This window comes from Panicum virgatum, chromosome 4K, assembly GCF_016808335.1.
Source record: "Panicum virgatum strain AP13 chromosome 4K, P.virgatum_v5, whole genome shotgun sequence".
Classification (NCBI taxonomy): Eukaryota; Viridiplantae; Streptophyta; class Magnoliopsida; order Poales; family Poaceae; genus Panicum; species Panicum virgatum.
Window position 1 is genome coordinate 33,702,176 of NC_053139.1, and position 20,021 is coordinate 33,722,196.

The 20,021-nt window shown below is 48.7% G+C and overlaps 2 protein-coding genes, 1 long non-coding RNA gene and 1 pseudogene across 7 annotated transcripts; 1 reads left to right on the forward strand and 3 right to left on the reverse strand.

Annotated features, from left to right (window-relative positions):
* Nucleotides 1-265: 265 nt before the first annotated feature.
* LOC120704812 (E3 ubiquitin-protein ligase CCNB1IP1 homolog) lies at nucleotides 266-5,863 on the forward strand. 5 transcript variants are annotated; one of them, XM_039989341.1, is made up of 9 exons: nucleotides 266-533; nucleotides 3,388-3,496; nucleotides 3,614-3,686; nucleotides 3,902-3,947; nucleotides 4,034-4,064; nucleotides 4,344-4,599; nucleotides 4,669-4,832; nucleotides 5,013-5,259; nucleotides 5,383-5,863. In XM_039989341.1, exons 2-9 carry the CDS (start codon nucleotides 3,427-3,429, stop codon nucleotides 5,387-5,389), a joined length of 894 nt encoding a protein of 297 aa, XP_039845275.1. In that variant the 5' UTR covers nucleotides 266-533; nucleotides 3,388-3,426; the 3' UTR covers nucleotides 5,390-5,863. The 5 variants fall into 5 exon arrangements, with proteins under 5 accessions (XP_039845275.1, XP_039845277.1, XP_039845274.1 ...); XM_039989342.1 differs by having other exon boundaries at nucleotides 269-533; nucleotides 5,022-5,259; XM_039989339.1 differs by having other exon boundaries at nucleotides 270-533; nucleotides 4,995-5,259.
* A 1,771-nt stretch (nucleotides 5,864-7,634) lies between these two features.
* Nucleotides 7,635-9,640, reverse strand: LOC120704814 (heat stress transcription factor C-2b-like). The gene is made up of 2 exons (XM_039989344.1): nucleotides 9,273-9,640; nucleotides 7,635-8,666 (listed from the first exon to the last, which is right to left on the reverse strand). Exons 1-2 carry the CDS (start codon nucleotides 9,429-9,431, stop codon nucleotides 8,088-8,090), a joined length of 738 nt encoding a protein of 245 aa, XP_039845278.1. The 5' UTR covers nucleotides 9,432-9,640; the 3' UTR covers nucleotides 7,635-8,087.
* Nucleotides 9,641-15,725: 6,085 nt separating this feature from the next.
* LOC120704815 lies at nucleotides 15,726-19,028 on the reverse strand. Its single transcript, XR_005687690.1, has 2 exons — nucleotides 18,816-19,028; nucleotides 15,726-16,303 (listed from the first exon to the last, which is right to left on the reverse strand). It is a non-coding gene; the product is annotated as an uncharacterized LOC120704815 (long non-coding RNA).
* A 336-nt stretch (nucleotides 19,029-19,364) lies between these two features.
* On the reverse strand, nucleotides 19,365-20,021 carry LOC120702154 (annotated as a pseudogene).

The window sequence follows — 20,021 nt, forward strand, 5'->3', positions numbered from 1 at the left end:
TCAACATTTATAATATACTGTTTCAACATTTTGTAAATAGTGTTGAAGAAGTTTTTCAAAATGTTGATCTATGCGTGCGTTGTGACTGTGTAATCGAAAAAATAATGTTGAATCTGCTATTATAAACTAGAAAAAAACTAAACAAAGTAAATAAAAATTAAAAAGAAAACATGCGTGACTGACCTAAGCCTCCGGAGCAGCGGCCAAAATCCCCAAATCCTCTCGCTCTCCTCTTCTCGCTCTCAAAAGAGCAGCGGCCAAAATTTTCGAACGGCAAAACCACTCGGTGCCGCCACTCCCCACCGCTGCATCCCAAATCCCCCAATTCTCCCCCTCTCCGCCTCCTCGCGACCTCGCCGACGCCGCCCGCCCTCCAGGGCTCTGCAGCCCTGGCTCCGGGGGCCCCGGAGGCTCGCGGCGGCGTCCTCGCTCGACACCCACCCACCTCCGCGGACGACTCGCGATCCCGGCGCGCCCCTGCGTTTGGGACCCGCGCACGTCTCCCGCGCCGCGGCCGCACACGCGCGCGCCAGGTAACGCCCCTCGCCCGATCTCGCTCTGTAGGCGCCGCAATGGATGCGGGGCCTCGCGTGCTGTTGCGGCTGTATTGATCAGCGCCCTTTTTGTGGACATGTTTACGCGGATTCCGTCGCGATTATAGCCTTTTTCTGAGCACGATTGGATTGTGTGTGAAGCAGTCAGGGTTCGCGATTAGAGTTTGATGTGGTTAGGGTTCGAGATTACATAGCTTGTGCCCTGTGCCCCGTTTGATCGCACCAAAGGGAAATAGGCCTGGCTTTAGCGTGATAACTGCACAGTTCCTGCCTATTTCGGCAGTTTTTTAATCTCAGTTTCTGGGTGGATATGCCATTTAGTGTATAAATGCCCACTTCCTAAGTTTTTTTTATCTCAACTATTTGCGGGGGGAAATGGGGAAAGTTTAATTGCAGTTTACTGATATAGATTTGGTATTTTCCAAGACAAGCTTTGAGCGAGGTGGAACTTTTGGAGTTTTCATATTTTATTATTTCACTCTGCAGTACCTTCACTTCCTGCATACATGTGGTATTTTACTAGTTGTTGCTAACGAGTGATTTATGCTGGTGAACGTCCTATTGGACCTGCATTTTCTATTTTGTTGAAAGGCACATCCTGCCTTTCTTTTGGCCAAATCTGTGGGATTTTGTGTTTTTCGTCTTTTGTTCGTGGTATTGCGAGAGGAAATAGATCCTTGGTGTTTTCGATCGTCGAGCTAGTAGTGGTATAATTCCAGGTGCCATAGGGTCAATGCTTGCGTATTCCCGGTTGGAACTACTCTAAGCTTCCAATAAAACTTGGGCCATATGGTCTTTGTGCTAAACATAATTTATGCTGGATGCTGCGTGCACATTTTATTAGCTTTGCTATATGTGTAACTTAACCCCCAACAACCGAATTTGCTCTTATTGAACTATTACACTATTCCTTTTCTTATTCTTTTTGCTGCCATGGATATTGGGTTATACCGCATGCACATCTGACCAAATGGTTCATGTGATTTAAATATGCTTGATCAGTTCAGTTTGATTCCAACATAACACTCTTTTCTTTTTCTAATACTAACCAAGTCTCCTGCAATAGTTAATTATGAATTCATGTAATGCGACTTACTATTGGCACTTAAGAATATTTATGAGGTTTTCCAGCATCGTCTCTATATTTTTCTTAATGGCTGTTGCTATTCTAGCAGCCAATAACATTCTTGCCATCACATTCAGTTTGAAAAATCAACTCGATGGCACAACTCAGATTGTTTTGAACAAGAATACAAGATTCAGCAAACCACTTATATTTATGGCAGTATTTTAACTTTTAAGCAGCAAAACCGGTGATTGAGTGGCCATCCCTCCTTGTAGCTTACTGTAATATGAAGCCTTGAAAATGGTTTCACAATAACCTGTAGATGCTGTGCCCTATTGTAGGCATTTATTGAATTTGGCAATGGAGAACGTAAGAAATCATATTTTGTAGTCCAGCATAAAGTAGAAGTGCTGCATATTAGTATATTGTTAGTACTGAGATTGTTTTAATTTTTTATTTTTGAAAGAGAGATTGTTTTAATTTTTTATTTTTGAAAGAGAGATTGTTTTAATTTCTGACAATGACCAAAATATGGATGAAGAAACAAGGAAATAGAAGTTAAACTAGATACTCAACATTATATTTGCCATTTGACATCAGTGAAATTATCTAGTGACAAAATCTTTAGTGCACCATCAAACAATTAGTGATTAATATATCAAATGGATTTCACCTAGCATGCACTTGTTTCCTTGCCTTTTGGGATGCATAGTTTAATCATCAGTATGCCTTTTCAGCAATTCTGGTGAGGTATGTGCAACTGGGGATGAACATGTGCTTTGCTGAACATATAGTTCAACTACAGTTTGTATGGAGCGTTAAGTTTATAGATATACAGAGCACAATAGCATTGCAATGATAAAGTGGAGTTTTTCTGTTCATTTTTAGTTGGTGAGCTGAGCTGGATTTATGCTTAGTAGGATTACCCATGTCAACTGTTTGGAGCAGAAGCAGCCATAAGTGGCCTGTTGACTCCTCAAATGCCAAATATCAATTTCACGTTCCTATAGGTCTGTTCAGACAGTAGCGGAGGAAAGGGTAGGGCCAGGGCCCTAGTCATCAGCCCATTTTTTCCATACTGTAGCATATTGTAGCATGACGTCCCGGTCCAGTCTGCACAGTCGGCCCATGGAGTGGCCCTAGGCATTGGGCTGGCCCAGCTCCACCCCTGGTTCAGGATGTAAACTGCTATTTTATGGTTGTTATCAACTTCAGTTGAATTGAACTGTGCAATTGTGGATGAACATGTGCTTTGTTGAACATATAGTTTAACTACAGTTTGTATGGAGCGTTAAGTTTATAGATATACAGAGCGCAATAGCATTTTCAATTATAAAGTTGAGTTTTTTGGTTCATTTTTAGTTGGTGAGCTGAGCTGGATTGATGCTTATTAGGGTTACCAATGCCATTTGTTCAGATCAGAAACAGCCATAAGTTGTCTGTTGACTCCTCAAATGCCAAATATCAATTTCACGTTCATATAGGTCTGTTAAGGATGTGAACTGCTATTTTGATGGTTGTTATCAACTTCAGTTCAATTGAATTTTTTTCATGTGCGATTTGAGATTCTGTACTTTGCTTGGCTTACTGAAATGTGTGCATGTTCATCTTTTGGTTTATACAATTCTGTGTTGCCATCTTGACTAAGTTAAATTACTGTGGTCGTTACCCGTTGTAGCTGTTTTAGTTTCTTTTACGCGTGCTTTTATTTTCATGTATGTATGAATTATACTTCACTGACATGTGTTTCACCTTTAACATTTGTAGGTTTGGGTGAATTTGTATTACCGTCTTTAACTTACCAAAATGAAATGCAATGCTTGCTGGCGGGAAGTGGAAGGGCAGGCCATAACCACCACTTGCGGTCATCTTTTATGTATCCTTCAGCGCCCTGCACTCTTATTTGTTTTGAGTTAGAATATGTCATCTGCAACTTCGCAGAGAATGAATAACTTACTTCAATTTGATTGGTCACTGTCAACCATTCTGGCAGGTACTGAGGATGCGAAGAAAATATTGAGTAATGATGGTGCATGTCCAATATGCGATCAAGTTCTGTCGAAAAGGTCAGTAGTGTGCACGGGTCAATGTTTATCAGTTTATAGTTAGTATAGTGATTTTCCTTTTGAACTATATTACTTGTATGATACACCTCATTGGTACTTCTAATGACATAATGAAACAAGCAATTTGGTTCTGAGTATGTTCTATGTAGGCCTAGTCCTGTTTGTGTCTACTGATTGATGAGATAAACTGATATTGTTAACCTGTTTTTGCTCAGCCATATGAAGCCAGTGGATGTAGATCCGAATGATGATTGGACAAATGTAAGTGGGTATTTGACATACTAGATTCAAAATTAATCTTATTTTATCTTTTGATTCATGGTTCTGACTATTGGGCCCCATTTCAGATGGCAATGGCTGGGATTTCTCCACAAATACGTATCCTTAAAACTGAGACTATCACAGAGTTTACCTGTTTTGTTTTGTCTTTTCTGCATAATAACACTCCAGGTGGTCCATTAATTTGGGATAAAGAAAGATATTAAGTTATTTAACATTTATGGTGAGCGAAATACTACTAGCCTAAGAAAGTTCCTTAGCAGGAATATGCTGAAGCAACAAATACTTCTTATGTGGGAAAGTGGCACAGTCAAAAGGTTGTATTTTGTGGATATTATGATAATCATCACAATTTTTCCTTAACATGATGTCGACCAGTCATGAAAAGTGCATACAGAAGTGTCATGTTTTACATTGGACAAAAGGAATTGGAGATGCAGTACAAGATGAACCATGTTGTTGGTCAGTGCAGACAGAAGATTGAACTTATGCAGGGAAAGTTTACAGAGAAGCTAGAAGAACTGCACACTGCATACCAAAAGATGGGTAAAAGGTGCCAGTTGATGGAACAGGAAATTGAAAACCTCACCAAGGATAAGCAAGAGCTTCAAGAGAAATTTGCAGAGAAATCCAGGTCGGTGTAATACAGCTGAATCTGTTTAGCTCACATGAATGCAGTATCAGAATATTCCTTCTTTTCCAGGCAGAAGAGGAAGCTCGATGAGATGTATGATAAACTAAGGACTGAGTATGACTCTGTGAAACGTTCGGCCATCCAGCCTGCCAATAACCTCTTCCCAAGGGCTCAGCAAGACTTGTTTGCAGGCATGCCAAATATGATGGATAACAGTAATCCTCTCAGGCAAGGTAATCTAAGCAAATCATTGAGCGCTCTATCTTGGTTTGCTGTTTGGTTATCTGCTATGCTGTCGCCTGTCGGGAACATATTAATTGCATGTCTTTCCGTCGCTGGAAGCTAATAGAAGCTTCACTAGTTCTCGACAAATACAGCTGATTTACTTATTGCAGGATTGGTTTTTACCCCTGACACTCCAGGGCGGAGAGAGGAGATGTGGGCTCCCGCACCACGGCAGCGGCACTCTAACCCTGATACATTTGAAGTTTCTGGGGGATCTGCTCACATGGGAGCTCCTCCTGTTGATGCTAGACCCCGCAGACCAGCTGGGCCTGTCTTTGGAGCTGGCACGAACAATCCTTCTGCAGCCTTGCGGAATATGCTGGTCTCACCGGTGAAGCGCCCTCAGCAGTCTCGAAACCGTCTACACATGTTCACGTAATAATCTAATTTGCTAATGCACTTATTGGCATTTGTGATTGAATTGCTAGACTTAGGGTACGGTACTGTATCGTTCCTTATACTTTGCATGCTAAGACTGATCAAACTGATGTTTTTCAGGCTGTAGAATTGGACTGCGAGATCTCAGCGGGCACGTGTACATGATGTAAATCTCCCTGTGCTTTGTTTTGATAGAAAATGCTCCTGTGTATCCCTGGGACACGGCTTCCTCATTTCTCAGAAGCACGGTAGCAAGCAGAGCTGCACATTATTTCCTTGCCTGGTTACAGTGGAATGTACAGTATCCATGTGATTCTCGCCCAATCTTTTCTGGCCATGCTCTATTGCTCTATAGGAAGGTTGATCCATATAGCCATGCGCATGACAAATATAGTAATGGAAGGCAGTGATACTATTTACTTTTTTGCCTCAGTTAAGTTTTTATATTAGTTAAATCACAGTATCTGACCAGTTGTTTTAGCTTCCCCTGAAAATCTATCTGGTTGCTGCGTTTTTGTCACTGCTTGACAGCTTATGTACTGACTTACATGGATTCCATTAAGCAGTTGTGCTTATGTAATCTAGTTGATGTTCAGGCCAACGTTTGCTGTTCGGAGCTTGCAAAAAAGATGTGGCTGTTGATGTGTATGTGCAACATAGCTACTCCAGGTTCTGGCTTCAGAGAGCTCCACAACCACAAACATTGCTGCACTGTGGCCGTACCCGATGTGCCTTTCAGGCTTTCAGCTAAACAGGTGAAGTCAACTTTTCCGAAAGATCATAATATCATATATAGACTGTCTGTTGGAGTTTTGAGTTAGTATTCTATCAGCGATCTCTTGTACAGCTTGATGACAACGAAATGCCCAGGACATCGTAGCAGGAACATATCATTGTTTTCCGTCGCTCCCATGGCGGCAGCTGTTTACAGGTATCATGACAGTGTGGGGACCAAGATATGGAGTTATGGATACCGAGTGCTTTCCGGAGAAGATACGATTTCCCGTGTTGGTGATGACTTGGTCGAACAAGCTAGTAGTACGCACCACGAATAGTGTCGTAGTATAGAAAATTTGGAAAACTGAATATGTCGATTTGAGTTCAGTTTACTCCAATGAAGAATTGGAAAGTAGGCAAAGCTCGGGCAGATTTTCCAACCGTGAACTATGCAATATTGGTAGTTAGTTACATGGCGACCTATTAAGGGTACGTTTAGTAGAGCCCTGCCAAATAGTTTTTTTTGAGAGGTATGATTCTCTGTTGATTTTGTTAAGTGATTCTATGATATGTACTAAGAGGTTGGGAGTTGAAAAAAGTAGCTTCTCCTGAAGTCGTGAAGTAATTTCCATCTCAATTTTAAGAGTTTATGCTAGAAAATTAAAGAGAATCAGTCTCAGCTATAGAATCACTTCTCTCGGATAATTAGCTCACATAGAGAATTAAAATCAGATGGAGCTCTATCAAACAGGCGAATGTGATGATCCATTATCTCCTCACTCCTAAACAAGCACATTACAAGCTAAGGGTTCTAGTGGGAGGTTCTACTTAGGAGGTTTTGAATCTTAGCTGTATTCACCTCACCTCGCGAAATTAAGTTCCAAGTAAAATTAAGCCCATTTTGGAACAAATGAGAAGTGGAGGGATTTTATAAGATTTTGAATCCTATTGGAAGTTCCTATAAAGCCGAGCATCTCCAGCAGTTTGGCAAATCGAGGTGCCATCTTTAATTTTTGGCAAAAACGTTAAAAATACTCCTCCAACAGTTTGGCAAAAGACTTGGCAATTTTTGGCAACTTGGGAAAAACCAGCCTCCAGCGCGTAAATATACGCGCGCGGCGCGCGGTTGTCATCGTGGTTTCTAGTCAGGTGGGAGGGTGAAAAAAGAAATAAATAACAGAGAAGGGTTCCTGATTTAAATTTTCAAGAGGTGGAAGGGCATAAATATAATTTTGTTTCTCTCTTAGGATTCCTGATGTAAGTTAGATCTAGATTTGGCAAGTGAATTATGCCAAATTGTTGGAGATAAGCTCTTTTTTTACTTGGCATATTTTTTTAGAAGTTGGCAAAACACAAGATATGCCAAGTAAAATATGGCAAACTCTTGGAGATGCTCGAAAGATTGGATTCCTATCTATGAAATTCCTATGCAATGGCTTGTTCCATGTAATTTTGGAGAAATTTTACCAATAGGTTGTAGAAAGTTTTATTTGTCACTCTCTCTCACGTGTTTCTCCTGTGCACTATCCAAACGGCCATTCCTAGATTTTCCTATCACCCTATGTTTCTCATTGCTTAAGATTGTAGATACAATGATTTTTTTATTTCTGCATTTTTTTCCTATTCTTGTATTTTGAGAATCCCGTATCGTAGAGAGGACAGAAAACTTGGGCAGTGTGATTTTGAAAAATGAGACAATTGTTACACAAACAATCTTAGGATACGGAAGTCTACAAGAGTTTGGAATATCTAGTGCTGCTGCACTCTGTGGACTTGGCTCAGCATGCATGTACAACAGCAAACCTACTTTCACGGTACACCCCGTCACAGTAGTACCTTATTTAGCCTGGATGATCTCGACACTGACTCGAGCCACCCCGGCCCATAAAATTAGATCCACCAAAAGCTTCAAATAGACATCCATGGAACATGGTTGAAATAGTTATCATCGGTTGACTTGTAGGCCCCTCCCAGTCATCGCCGGCCGCCGCCGATCTCCGGCGTTCCAAAGCGGCAGCCACGGCGGTGGCAAGAAATGGGCAGTGCACAGCCTCGAAAAGGGACGCCAAGCGGCTGGCACAGGCGGCGCGCGCATGCCGGCAGGACGCTCAGTACCCCGCGTCGACGCCGAACGCGAACGAGCCGCCGCCGGCATCAACGGCGGCGTCGCCGAGCGCGCCGCCGCCGCTGTAGAACCCGGCGAAGTCGAGGGCGTCAGGGCCGAAGGACCCGATGCCGCCGTCGCCGTCGAGGAGCAGCCTGGCCCGCTTCTCGCCGCCCTCCGCGGCGGCGGCGGCGGCCGCCTCGCCGGCGGCAGCGTCCGGCGCGGCGGCGTCGCCGACGAGGCGGTGCAGCCTGTCGCGGTCGCCGACGACCTTGAGGAGGAAGGCGAGCATCTGCTTGGGCCGGCGCTCGGTCTCCTGCACGCGGCGCCACATGGAGGCCACCCGGTCGTCGATGGTGCGCTGCTCCTGCTTGAGGCGCACCACCTCCGTGGCCACCATGGCCATGTCGTCCGCGGAGGGCTCCGCGGAGCCGGCGTCCTTCCTCTTGCCGCCGCCGCCGCCGCCTCCTCCCGCGGCGGCGCTGCTGCCGCGGCGGACGATGTTGCGCATGAGGTGCGTCTGGCCGCGCAGGAACGACGCGTGCGCGAACTCCCACCGGTCCGGATCAACCTTGCGGAAACCCTGTTGCGTCGAGGGGAAACAGATCACAATCAATCAGGGCAGGAATCCAGCACGGTTCTTGGCGCCTATCAATAACAGTGCTACAAATCGATTCATTCTGGCAGAAAACCGTTGGGAGAGAAACGCAGGACGAATCTCACAAGCGCCATGCTGACACGAGTTTGGCTGAGAACGCTCCAAGATTTTGGCTATGATTTCTACCACGATCTACCTTCGCGGGGCTTGTTTCTTTGACGATTTTCAGGCATCAACCTCCACGAATCAACACGCTACTGAAGCAAAAAGAGTTTTTTTTTTCTCTCTTGAAAATTCGTTACTGCAGCTAGTGAGATGTGTTACAAACTGCTTTTCCGCTCCATCAGAAAACATTTACAAAGTTCTGCTGCTGCATACAGCATGACGAGCGACACAAACAGTTTTTCATTTTCCTCTCCAAAGATTCACACATACGCACACGCAGACACGCTCACGAACTGTCTGAAGGTGTGTGTGCAGTACAGATCCAGCAGCGGGTACCCTCTCCCCCAACGGAGGGTCCAACTTGGTGAGCAGAAAAGATGGTAGTGGCAGAAGCAAATCAGTTTATAGTTGGAGTGATTGACTGACATAGGTGTTGAGCTGGCGCACGAAGCTGGAGAAGTTGTTGTGCTTGAAGTGCGCGGGCAGCAGCGTCTGCGAGAAGACGAAGGGGTCGGCGACGACGAAGCTGTTGTTCCCCCGGCCCCAGCCGATGACCCCGTTCGTCCCGGGGTCCTCCACCATCATGTACGTCTTCCACACGAACGGCGCCGCCGCCCGCCGCCATCCCCTCTTTCACTCCCTTCCCGCTGCTTAAATATGTATCCTGGCAGGCAGCTTAAAGAAGAAGAAACTATCTGGCTTCTAAATGCGGAAATGGCGGAGGCAAAGCGGCGCGTGGCCGTAGAAGGTAAGGGTCGTTGGGGGGCGGTCGTCGCCGGGGGCGCGCGCGGGCGGGGAGCAGGTTATAGCGCGGCGCGGCCAGTGGCGGCGCGACGCGTGCCCCCGGGGCTCGGGAGGCTTCGGTGCCCCGGCCTCACACGTGGCCCCTCCAGCGGCGTGGGACCCCCGCCGGGTGGGTGGGGATGGGGAAAAAGCGCGCGCTTTTGCTGAGACAGCCCCCGTGCTTTTGCGCTTTTTCTCCGGCTGGGTCTGGGTCTGGGTGCGACGCCGGAGATCTGGCCGGCCGTGTTTGGTTTTTTGCGTGGAATTACGGTAGCACGTTTTGACCGCTAATTTAGAGTATCAAATGAAATCTAAATACAAAACCACCTGCACAACCCCCGTGTAAATCGCGAGACGAATCTAATGAGGTCTTTGACCGCGAGATTCGAGGATGGTTACTGTAGCATCACTGTAGCAAATCATCGATTAATTACAGTCATTGGATTCGTCTCGGAAAGTTACACTCATCCCTGAAAAAGTTTTACAAATAGATTTCATTTAGTACTCCATGCGGACATTTGTTTTTTGTGTAATCTTGATTTGACTTGTAACCAAACGCGGCCCGTCTTCGATTCGGCTCCGGCCGCCGCCAAGCTGAGGGAGAAAAGGACGCGGTCTGGATGACTGGACGATGCATCGCTGTTAAGAACTTGTTAGCCGAGCAGCAAACGCTTTGGCTCTTTTTTTTTTTCTTTACGCAGAGAAGCGTACGTGGAGGAACGGGGAGCGCACGTTCCGCGGCCAAACAAACAAGTCCGGCGTGCTCCGCAAGCCGCAGCTACAGAAGCCAGATGGCGACCGCCGCTCCGCTCGGCCCCCACCGCCGGGAGAGAGCGCGGCGCTCCGGCGTTGGTCCACGCGCGCGTACAGTGACGGGCACGGGGCGCCCCGCCGGGACGTGGACGCCCGCCGACGGGGACCTGCGGCTGCGGGCGGGGGAGGTCGGGGTCCCCGCTCCCCGCCGGGTAAGCGCCGCGGCCGGTCGCGCTGCGCCCCGGCGCGGTGCAGGCGGTGGCCGGGCGCCACCTGTCGTGTCGCCCTGGAGCCGTCGCTTTCCTGCCCGCGTCCGCGGCCGTCCGCTCGTCTCCGGCATTATTGACCGCGCCGCGGTGGGGCTGGCTACTGGACCGTACGCTATCTTATCCCGTGCATCAGAAATACTGCCCATCAAAGACCGCGCGCAGCATTCAGATCTCCAGCGCTGCGTTACAAACTCGTGCCCACAATAGCGACACCAACTACGGGAATGTAACTGAGTGAGTGACACGTGCCATGGAGCCCATATGGCAGTCACTTCACTGCAGAGATCTCAGTCTCGAACCAGCCGTAGCTCGGTTGGCTGGGTTCGCTCGGTGGAGCGCCCACCGTCGGCGTTCGAGCGCCGCTCAACGCGGATTTTGCACCTGGGAACAGTAGGTTCCCTAAATAATTTTAGATGAGCCTCTCAACGCGTGGAGTCACAAAAAGACTGCGATGCACCCGTCGCCGGAGCCTCGATGACTCTAGTGATCTCTCTAAGGACGCGTCTTGGTATCTGTTTATAGTTGTAGGTCTGGTTATATACTTGTGGTGTGTGTGAGGTGTGCGTGTGTGTGGTATAGGTGTGTGTCTGTATATGAACAGATGCTACAGCTGTATCCAGATGAGATGTGTCAAAAAAACTGCAAAAGATCTCGCTATGGCATATATTGCTCCTATTCCATGTCCATTTTCCTTAGAAAGAAAACTCTTATGTGTGGTTCTAGTATGGGCACATCTAGCGTCCCGAATGTCTGATGGGAACATCTTCCATCGGACGGTCCATGCAACATTCAAAAATAGCGTTTGCAACATAGAAACTCAGCATATGTGATATCTAAAATCAGCGTTTGCAATATCAAAGCATGTCAAAAAATTTATTATCCATCCATCTATAATGAGAAAAAAATCCGCCACAACATCCGTTTCATGCTGCATGAAACATACTAAATCTCTCGATAAAAATGCAATATCCGGATAAAACACTTGTAACATCCGTAGGGAACGCGTGCAATATCGCAACATTCAGATCTACTTTTATAACATCCGCATGAAACACTTGCAATATTATTCTAAAACATTTGAAACACGTGAAATATACGCTTACAACATGCAACAAACCCTATCAAAAAGAGTAGCACTGCGCACGTGGTCGAAGAGCAGGGGAGCTCGATGTCGGGGAGCTCGTGTCGTGGGGAGAGCTTGCCGCCGGGGAAGCTCGCTCGGCCTTGTGCGCCGCCGCCACGGAGCTCTGCGGACGCCACCCCGAAGCTTCGCTGCGGGCTGCGCCGTTGGCAAAGCGAGCTCGAGCTCCGGCGCGGACTGCGCCACTGGCCGGACGAGCTCGTGCTTCGTCGGCCGCCGCACCAGAGCATGGAGGGAGAAGGCGAGCAGGGAGACGCAGGCTAGGAGGACGAGATGGTGGTTGTCAGCGTAATGGGAACGAAGTACCCATAACCCCGAACCAAAGCTTGATTAGTGGGTTCATATTCACTAATCGCGGGCCACAGAAGGAGGCTTGGCCCACCGAAGGAACCTAAAGTGTGGGCCACCCTTCTCTGAGCGAGGGCCCACTACGCAGCGGCTGCAGAGATCCCAGGCGGAAAGTTTACTTGGAGTAGAAGGAAATGGCTCAGTAAAAAGCTTTTTACCGGGGCCAGAACCCTAGGGGTTCCCAGCACGGCGCCGCCCTCCCCCAGGCGTGGGGCCCGAGGGAGGTGCAGCTTCCCTGTAAAAACATCATGATTACAGGAGAGTCAAGATAAGCCATCGATGGGGAAGCTGGCTTGAGGGGATGGACCTCTGAGCCGCGTCCCATCAGCTGGCGATGGACGGTGGCAGGGGGGCCCTCTCCTGTCACTTCGCGTCACATCAAGACCACCTCGGAACGGCCCGGATCCCCGCCCGGGGTGGACTCGGGACACCCCGGGCGGAGGTCCCCACTACGGAGGATGGAGAACACCCCGGCTTTCCATGGGGCACACCCCAGGATCGACTGGGTGGGTCCGACATGCTATCATCCTGCCCGATGGGATGCAGAGCAATAATTGCAGGACGACGCCCCTAGTTTGGGGCGGGCATTCACACTATGGGAGGGATATTCTACGGACCTACGATCATCTATAAATAGAAAGGAACGGGATCGGCTCCTGATCTCAGATAATAAACTCTTAGCATATATGACGTAAGGTATTACGCCCCAGGGTGATCTGAACCTGTCTAAACCATTGTCTCGATCCTCTCCATCCCTTGGTGGGATCTTGCTGCTTGTTACACCCCTGACCGAATCCTTGCTTGCGGTATTCACCCACTGTCAGCTGGCGCGCTAGGTAGGGGGTGTTCGTGCTTGAGATCCTTGCCATCACCGGAGATCCCCAAGAAGAATCCATGGCAAGCTACTTCGACCGTTCGGACAGCAAGAGCGGCAGCGAGCGCGCACACCCGCACCGTGAGCCTCCCAGTGCTCCCCCTCGCATAGGGACTGGGGGCTCACCTTCTCCCTTTCCGGCCGGAGGGCAACGTCGGAGGGCACCGCCTCCGCCAACGTCCGATTCGCGAAGCTCCGGGCGGAAGCCCGGGGGCGAGTAGCCCGGTGGAACACCCGATCTCGGAGTCGCCTTAGCCGCAGTAGCGTCTCCCCAGGGGAGGTGCTGGCCGTGGCCCGTGCTCTCCTGCATCACCCTCCACTGAGAGTGGGGGTTGGGACTCCCGAGGGAGAATGGCTTGACGAACTAGCAGCCTGGTGCAGAGGGCCGCCCCTGGGTCGAGGGTGCAGAACTCTTGCACCTCCCTTGGGAGACCCTCTCAGGGAGCTGCCTCGGCTCAGCCCCAACGACCCGCTACACGCACTGGTGGTGCCTCAGATCTTCTCTCTCGGCTCAACGAGATGAGGGCCCTCGAGGACGCTCGCACCGGTCTCGAGCGTGCGCGAGAGCGGCGGTGACAATCTGAGGGCGAACATGCGTCCTCGGGTCTGCTCGTGGGCAGCGACGCTATTTCCGGCGACAACGACATCTATCCTTACGAGGTCGGGTGGTGGGCTTTCACAGCAAACCTGAGGCGGATCAACTGGCCCACCAAGTTTTGCCCCGATCTACTTGAGAAGTACGACATGACCATCAACTCGGAGGAGTTCCTCTAGATCTACACCACCGCCATCCAGGCAGCTTGGGGAGGCCCTTAGGTCATAGCCAACTACTTCCATGTTACCCTCCGAGGCACTGCTAGGACCTGGCTGATGAACCTCCCTCCGAAGTCGGTTGGGTCCTGGGGCGAGCTGTGCGAATAGTTCATCACCAACTTCTCCGAGTCGTTCACTGACTCGAAACGCGCGGCGATCTGCCGTCCAGCAGCGCAAGGGCGAAACGCTGAGACAGTACATTCAGTGTTTCAGCCAAGTGTGTAACACCATCCCCCGCATCTCGTCGGCCGCCATTATTATGGCATTTAGTGAGGGGGTCACCAACAAGAGGTTGATGGGCAAGCTGGAGACGCACAAAGTCGAGACCGTCGCAGAGCTATCCGCCCTGGCTGACAGGTGCGCCCGGGAATCCAAGGCCCATGCCCGGGTGGAGCGCCGGGGTGCACCTGAAGAGTCACTGGCCTCGAAGCCCCAGAAGCTGAGCGCCAAGAAGAACAAGCGGAAGGTTGCTGCCGTCCTAGCAGCAGAAGGTCGTCCCAAGCCGGCCGCCAAGGGAAACGCCGCTGGCAACGGCGGCGGGGCCACCCTCGCTCGGCACATAGATGGGAAGTGGTGCGAGATCCACCGCATCAACCGGCATGACCTTACCGAGTGTCGGTTGGTTAAGGACCTCGCATCCAACCATAACAAGGACCGCTGCGACCGTTGTCATGACTTCAATAACTTCGAGGACCCGTCGTGTACTTTACTCTATTTGTAATGTTATAAACAACTTGACATTCGTGATACATGTTTTCTGATGTTCACGTGTTCCATAACGCAGAACAATTTGGACAATCAAATTTCTCATGGTTATAAATTAATTACATTTCTATGTATCTAGTTTTTAATTTAAAATTAAGCCAACATTCTGATTTCAACCACAGACAATTTAAACCATCCATTTCCCTCATATTTTAAGGTTGTTTTTGTTTTACCATACTTGTTTTGCAACTTGGCCAATTGATGAATTCGAAATGGTTATTCATTAAAACAACCCCCACTGATACTAAGGAGTACTTGAACCAATGTAAATTTACACCATTTTTCTCATACCGATTAGACCTTAGTTATATATATCAAAGGGACTGAGTTTCTGGATAATCTATGTGTAACCTAATTGTTTATGTTTGTAGAATTATCCAAAATCATTGACTAGTTTAGAGAATAGAAGACCATACCACTTTGTAAATACTATGTGGCTTCAAATGTTCTTTTAAAATCCTGAAAAGTGTTTAAAATAATTGTGCCACGTTGTTGTGAAGAAATCAAAGTTTAAATAGCACAAAATATCTGCTTCGTATTGAGTTTAAAAAAAACTCACGAGATTTTAACAGAATGTACACTTTGTCAAAAATATATAATGTATTTTGGTTTTAGACAATGCATATATACAAAAGTTTCAGTAGCATGTTTCAGAGTGTAAACGTTTTTTAAAGATAAGCAACCCAAATTAACAAATTAAAAAATTTAACAGTTGCATGTTTTAGCCTTGACACATTTATTACAGTTTAATTTTGAATTCAATGACGACTGTTCGTGACTGATGACTGCGCGCTGTACTAAAGTTTCTATCGAGCATCTACGGTTTTTGACCATAGGGCCAAATTTTTATCAAACGCCTGTAATACACCCAGACTCCAATTTCATCCAAATTATTCTCCGTGAATAAGCAGGCGTGTTCTTGAGATTATCAGATAACGTGAAATAAAAAACCAGCACACATGCAAGCATCCCGGCCGTACGGCCAGCCATGTATGGCTGCGGTCATATTTAACAATATTTTTTATGCCTAATAAAGCACCATTTGATCAATCAATGGCTTGTCTATTTTCTAACAAATATATACCTCAATTAACTCAAACATTCACACACACAGACTGCTGGTGGCTTGACTGTTGAATGCAAATTTCCATGGAACATCTGATGTTCTGTTTTTTCATTAAATCCGTCAATTATTCACCCTGAATACACAAGGTGTGTTCTTTACATTATCAACTCACGTAGAAATTAAAGTGAAATAAAAACCAACACCAATGCCATGTATGACACTTGGCCGCGGTCGTACTTATAGTGGAGCCTTAGGTGCAGGAGGGGCTCACGGCAAACCCGCTTACAGGGAACGACTGCATGAACTGTTTAACATGGAACGTGAGCTGGTCACCGGCACGGTCGACTTGGTTGAACCCGAGCCAAGCGTACTTGACCTGCACATTGACACCGTACACTTCGGTGATGGACCCAACATGGATGACTCCGCCGAAGGTGCTGGCGAACTACAGGATGAATCTCTGGCCACCGAGGTTGACAGGGAACCTGCACTCGCCCGAGAGGGTCACCTCCAGTTTGCCATCTGGGCTGAGGACGTACGATCGCACGCCCTTGGGGAGGAGGCCGCACGGGAAGTTGTTCTTCTCTAGAATATCGTAGGCTGTTGTAGTTGCATCTGCCGTCAAATTCACTGAAGTCGTAGTGGCTGCGGCATAAGCAATATGGTGAATGGAAGCCACAAGGATGAGGAGGAGAATATGTTGCTTGGCCATGAGTGCGGATTGGAAACGGTAACAAGAAGAAGTATATATATGATTGAGCTTGATCGGATGGGATAAGACAGAAACGATGCATGGCTCTATTTTATAGGCCATTGCCGCCGTGTATGCCAGTGCTATTGGAGTATATTGTTTAAATGCATTGATTCCTGCTTAATTATGTTCTCAAAACCTTTGTCGTAAATGTGTACGAATTAAGCTAGGTTTTAATTGCATTCATTTCCAGCCTAAATGGCGTTCCATCTACTACCGCATTTTCTGAAATTTATGATTTGGATACATATACGTGCAACCATATTCCCATGAAACACACTCAGCTGTTATCTAACAATAAAGCACTATTATGACGTTCAAAATAAATTGTATTTATATTATTTTCAGATTGGAGATTCAGAATTACCCATAGTAGAAATATACACTGCTAGAGATATACTCATCATTAGAACAGGCCGGACCCGGTTAGTACCGGCTCCCCACCTGGTCTGTTTAGGGGCACGTGCACTCGGTATCGGTCAAAATGTCTGGTACTTAATGGCGACCGGTACTAAACGGCTTGCCACGTAGGGCCTCCTGGTGCGGCAGTTTAGTACCAAGTTCTCTTTTTTGTCTTTTATTTGCCTATGTCTCTTTTCTTTTCCTATTTAGTTTTAATTGATTCTTATTCGTATTCATAGTCATTTGTGTATTTATATTTGTATCTAGTATTTGTATTTGTATCTAGCAAAGCAAAGACTTTATATATTGAATTTATATACAATTGAAATATTACAATTACTTTTAATACTAATGCACTTGGGATTAAAATAATGCAAGTAGCCCAGATTCAAGCAACTTTATATACATAGGAGCTAACTATATCAGGATTAAGGTAATTTGCTTGCAGAACTTAATCTGAATCATGGCATCTCTGCAAAGCAGGTAACCACACAAAATCGAACCTTGTAAGAAATATTATACTACCATTTATTCTTGATGATTCCACAATAAGGCCAAATCCCCCAGCACATTGCTCCAATTTCTTACTAATGAACGAACTGCATGATTACAAACTAATATCGCACGTTGGAAGAGGGGAGCCATAGCTAACGGCGGAGGAGACTGTGCCAAGGGCCTGCGGAGGCGGAGGGGGTGCTGAGAGGCCCGTGGCGACGGGAGAGGCTCCCGCCGCTTGCGCCCCAGCATCGCAGAGGAGGAGGGGGTGTGGCTTGCGGCAGAGTAGGCGAGTGCAGAGGGGCCATCGGGGACCCGCGCCTCCTCGCACGAATGGATGGGAAACCCTAGCGGCGGCAGGACAACAGAACAGTACTGCGGCGAGGCGGGGATGGCTAGACAACACGACAATGCTCCATGATAGATGGGGTCTGCGGAGGGGAGGGGAATGGGAGCAAGCGTGCGGCGGGAAAGGAGAAGGGAGGCGTGATTGACGAGGTGGGTACTGCAGGCGGGTAAGCAGAGAGGCGTGGTGAAAAAAGATTAAGGGAATTGGCAGAAACATTCTGTAAAGCTCATTTTTCATGGGTCAGCACCTCCAAACTGATGGGCCACGTTCTGATAAGAGGGGTTGCCGTGAGAGGTAGCGTGGGTTCATATTCACTAATCACGGGCCACGGAAGGAGGCTTGGCGCACCCGAGGAACCTAAAGTGTGGGCTGCCCTCCTCTGAGTGGAGGCCCACTACGCAGTGGCTGTAGAGATCCCAGGCGAAAGGTTTCCTTTGATTAGAAGGAAACAGCTCCGTAAAAAGCTTTTTACTGGGGCCAGATCCCTAGGGGTTCACGGCACCGCGCCGCCCTCCCCTAGGCATGGGGCCCGAGAGAGGTGCAGGTTCCCCATAAAAATATCATGATTATGGGAGAGTCATCAAGATAAGCCATCACCGGGGATGCCGACTTTAGGGATGGACCTCTGAGCCGCGTCCTATTAGTTGGCGATGGACGGTGGCAGGGCCCGCCCCTTTCACTTCGCATCACATCAAGACCACCGCGGAACAGACCGGGTCTCCGCCCAGATCCCCACTACGGAGGACAGAGAATACCCCGGGTCGCCCCGGGACACCTCGGGGCTCACCCCGGGATCAGTTGGGTGAGCCCGACAAGCTATCATCCCGCCTGATGGAATGCAGAGCAATAACTGCAGGACGGCGCCCCCCATTTGGGTCGGGCGTTCACACTACGGGAGGAATATTCTACGAACCTCCAAACGTCTATAAATAGAAAGGAACTAGCACATGTATGGGGATCATGTATGGGGATTGGCTACCGATCCCAATTAATAAACTCTTAGCATACATGACGTAAAGTATTACGCCCTATGGTGGCCTGAATCTGTCTAAACCATTATCTCGATCCTCTCCATCCCTTGGTGGGTTCTTGCTACGTGTTACACCTCTGGTTGAATTTCTAAATAGGGGCTCCCTAGAATTTTTGCTTGTAGTACTCACCCATTGTCAGTGGCTATGTTGGAGAAGAAGGCCCGGGAGCTGGTGTAGTGGCCGTCCTGGCCATCACCGGGGCGAGCTCAAGCCAGCAAGGAGGCGAGGTGGCAGAGCAGCGCCGCCCGCCCGTGCTGCAGGAGAGAGAAGCAAGAAGCAATGGGTGAGCATTCATATGCAGCAGAGAGAGAAGCAGTGGGTGGAAGGATGGCTGGGAGTGGCAAGTGACACTACTAGAAAAAGGGCCATGGGCACCTGTTTGACAGAGGCTTAGGTACCGGATTTCGAACCAGTACCCCAAAACCGGGACCAAAGGCGTTGGTCTAGGATACCGGGTTTTTTAACCAGTGCCTAAAGTCTTCTTCGGTACCGGTTGGAAAGGCCGCCATGGGCGTTCCGCATCCACTCCCCATTCCCTCGCATCCTCTCTCGTTCCCCTCACACCCCCCACCAATCATTCAAAAAATCAACCACAAAATATAGATACAATTCATAGATTTCGCAAATCATTCAAAGAATCGATCACTAGATACAATCCATACAATTCGATATGCATCTCTATTCCAGAAAAATAAGAAAAAAAAGAAAAAAAATCACCCACGCCGGCAGCTTCTCGCTTGCCCACTGGATGACGCTACCGGTCTTGTCCTTGCCGGCGACGGCGCTCTCATTGGCGTACTCGCCGGCCTTGTGCTTGGCGGCCTTGAGGGCCTAGGCGGTCTTGTGCTTGGCGGCCTCGGTGGTCTCGCCGGCCTTCTGCTTGGTGGCCTCGGTGGTCTCCCCAGCCTTGTGCTTGGTGGCCTCGGTGGTCTCGCCGGCCTTGTGCTTGGCCTCGTCGGTCTTCTGGCCCAGGTAGCTACTGGTGTCGGACGCCTTCTGCTAGGTCGCCTCCTTGGCGTCGTGGCCCTTGCTCGTCGCGTGCCCCGCCGCATCCGACGCCCGGTCCTTGGCGTGCTGTGCCGTGTCCTTGATGTGCTCCGCCGCCGAGATCCGCCGGCTAGTAGGGAGGAGAGGTCCCCTGCTCCGCCTCCGGGACCTCACCGGTGGATGTGCCGCGGCGAGCAGGGCCGGAGTAGGGGAGGGGCGGCGCGGAGGGAGCAGGGGAGGCTCGCCCCGCCCACGCCTGTGCCGGCCGCCGCCACTCCTCGGCCCGCCGCTCTGCCGTCGGGAGTAGGCCGCTCCTCGGCCCTGCCCCTCCGCCGCCGGCCCGTGCAT

Coding starts and splice junctions, on each gene's coding strand:
- LOC120704812 (XM_039989339.1), top strand. CDS start 3,427: ATGAAATGCAATGCTTGCTGGCGGGAAGTGGAAGGGCAGGCCATAACC. Junction 3,948..4,033: donor CGAATGATGATTGGACAAAT/GTAAGTGGGTAT, acceptor GCCCCATTTCAG/ATGGCAATGGCTGGGATTTC. Junction 4,833..4,994: donor CAGTAATCCTCTCAGGCAAG/GTAATCTAAGCA, acceptor TACTTATTGCAG/GATTGGTTTTTACCCCTGAC.
- LOC120704814 (XM_039989344.1), bottom strand. CDS start 9,431: ATGATGGTGGAGGACCCCGGGACGAACGGGGTCATCGGCTGGGGCCGG. Junction 8,667..9,272: donor TGCGCCAGCTCAACACCTAT/GTCAGTCAATCA, acceptor TCGACGCAACAG/GGTTTCCGCAAGGTTGATCC.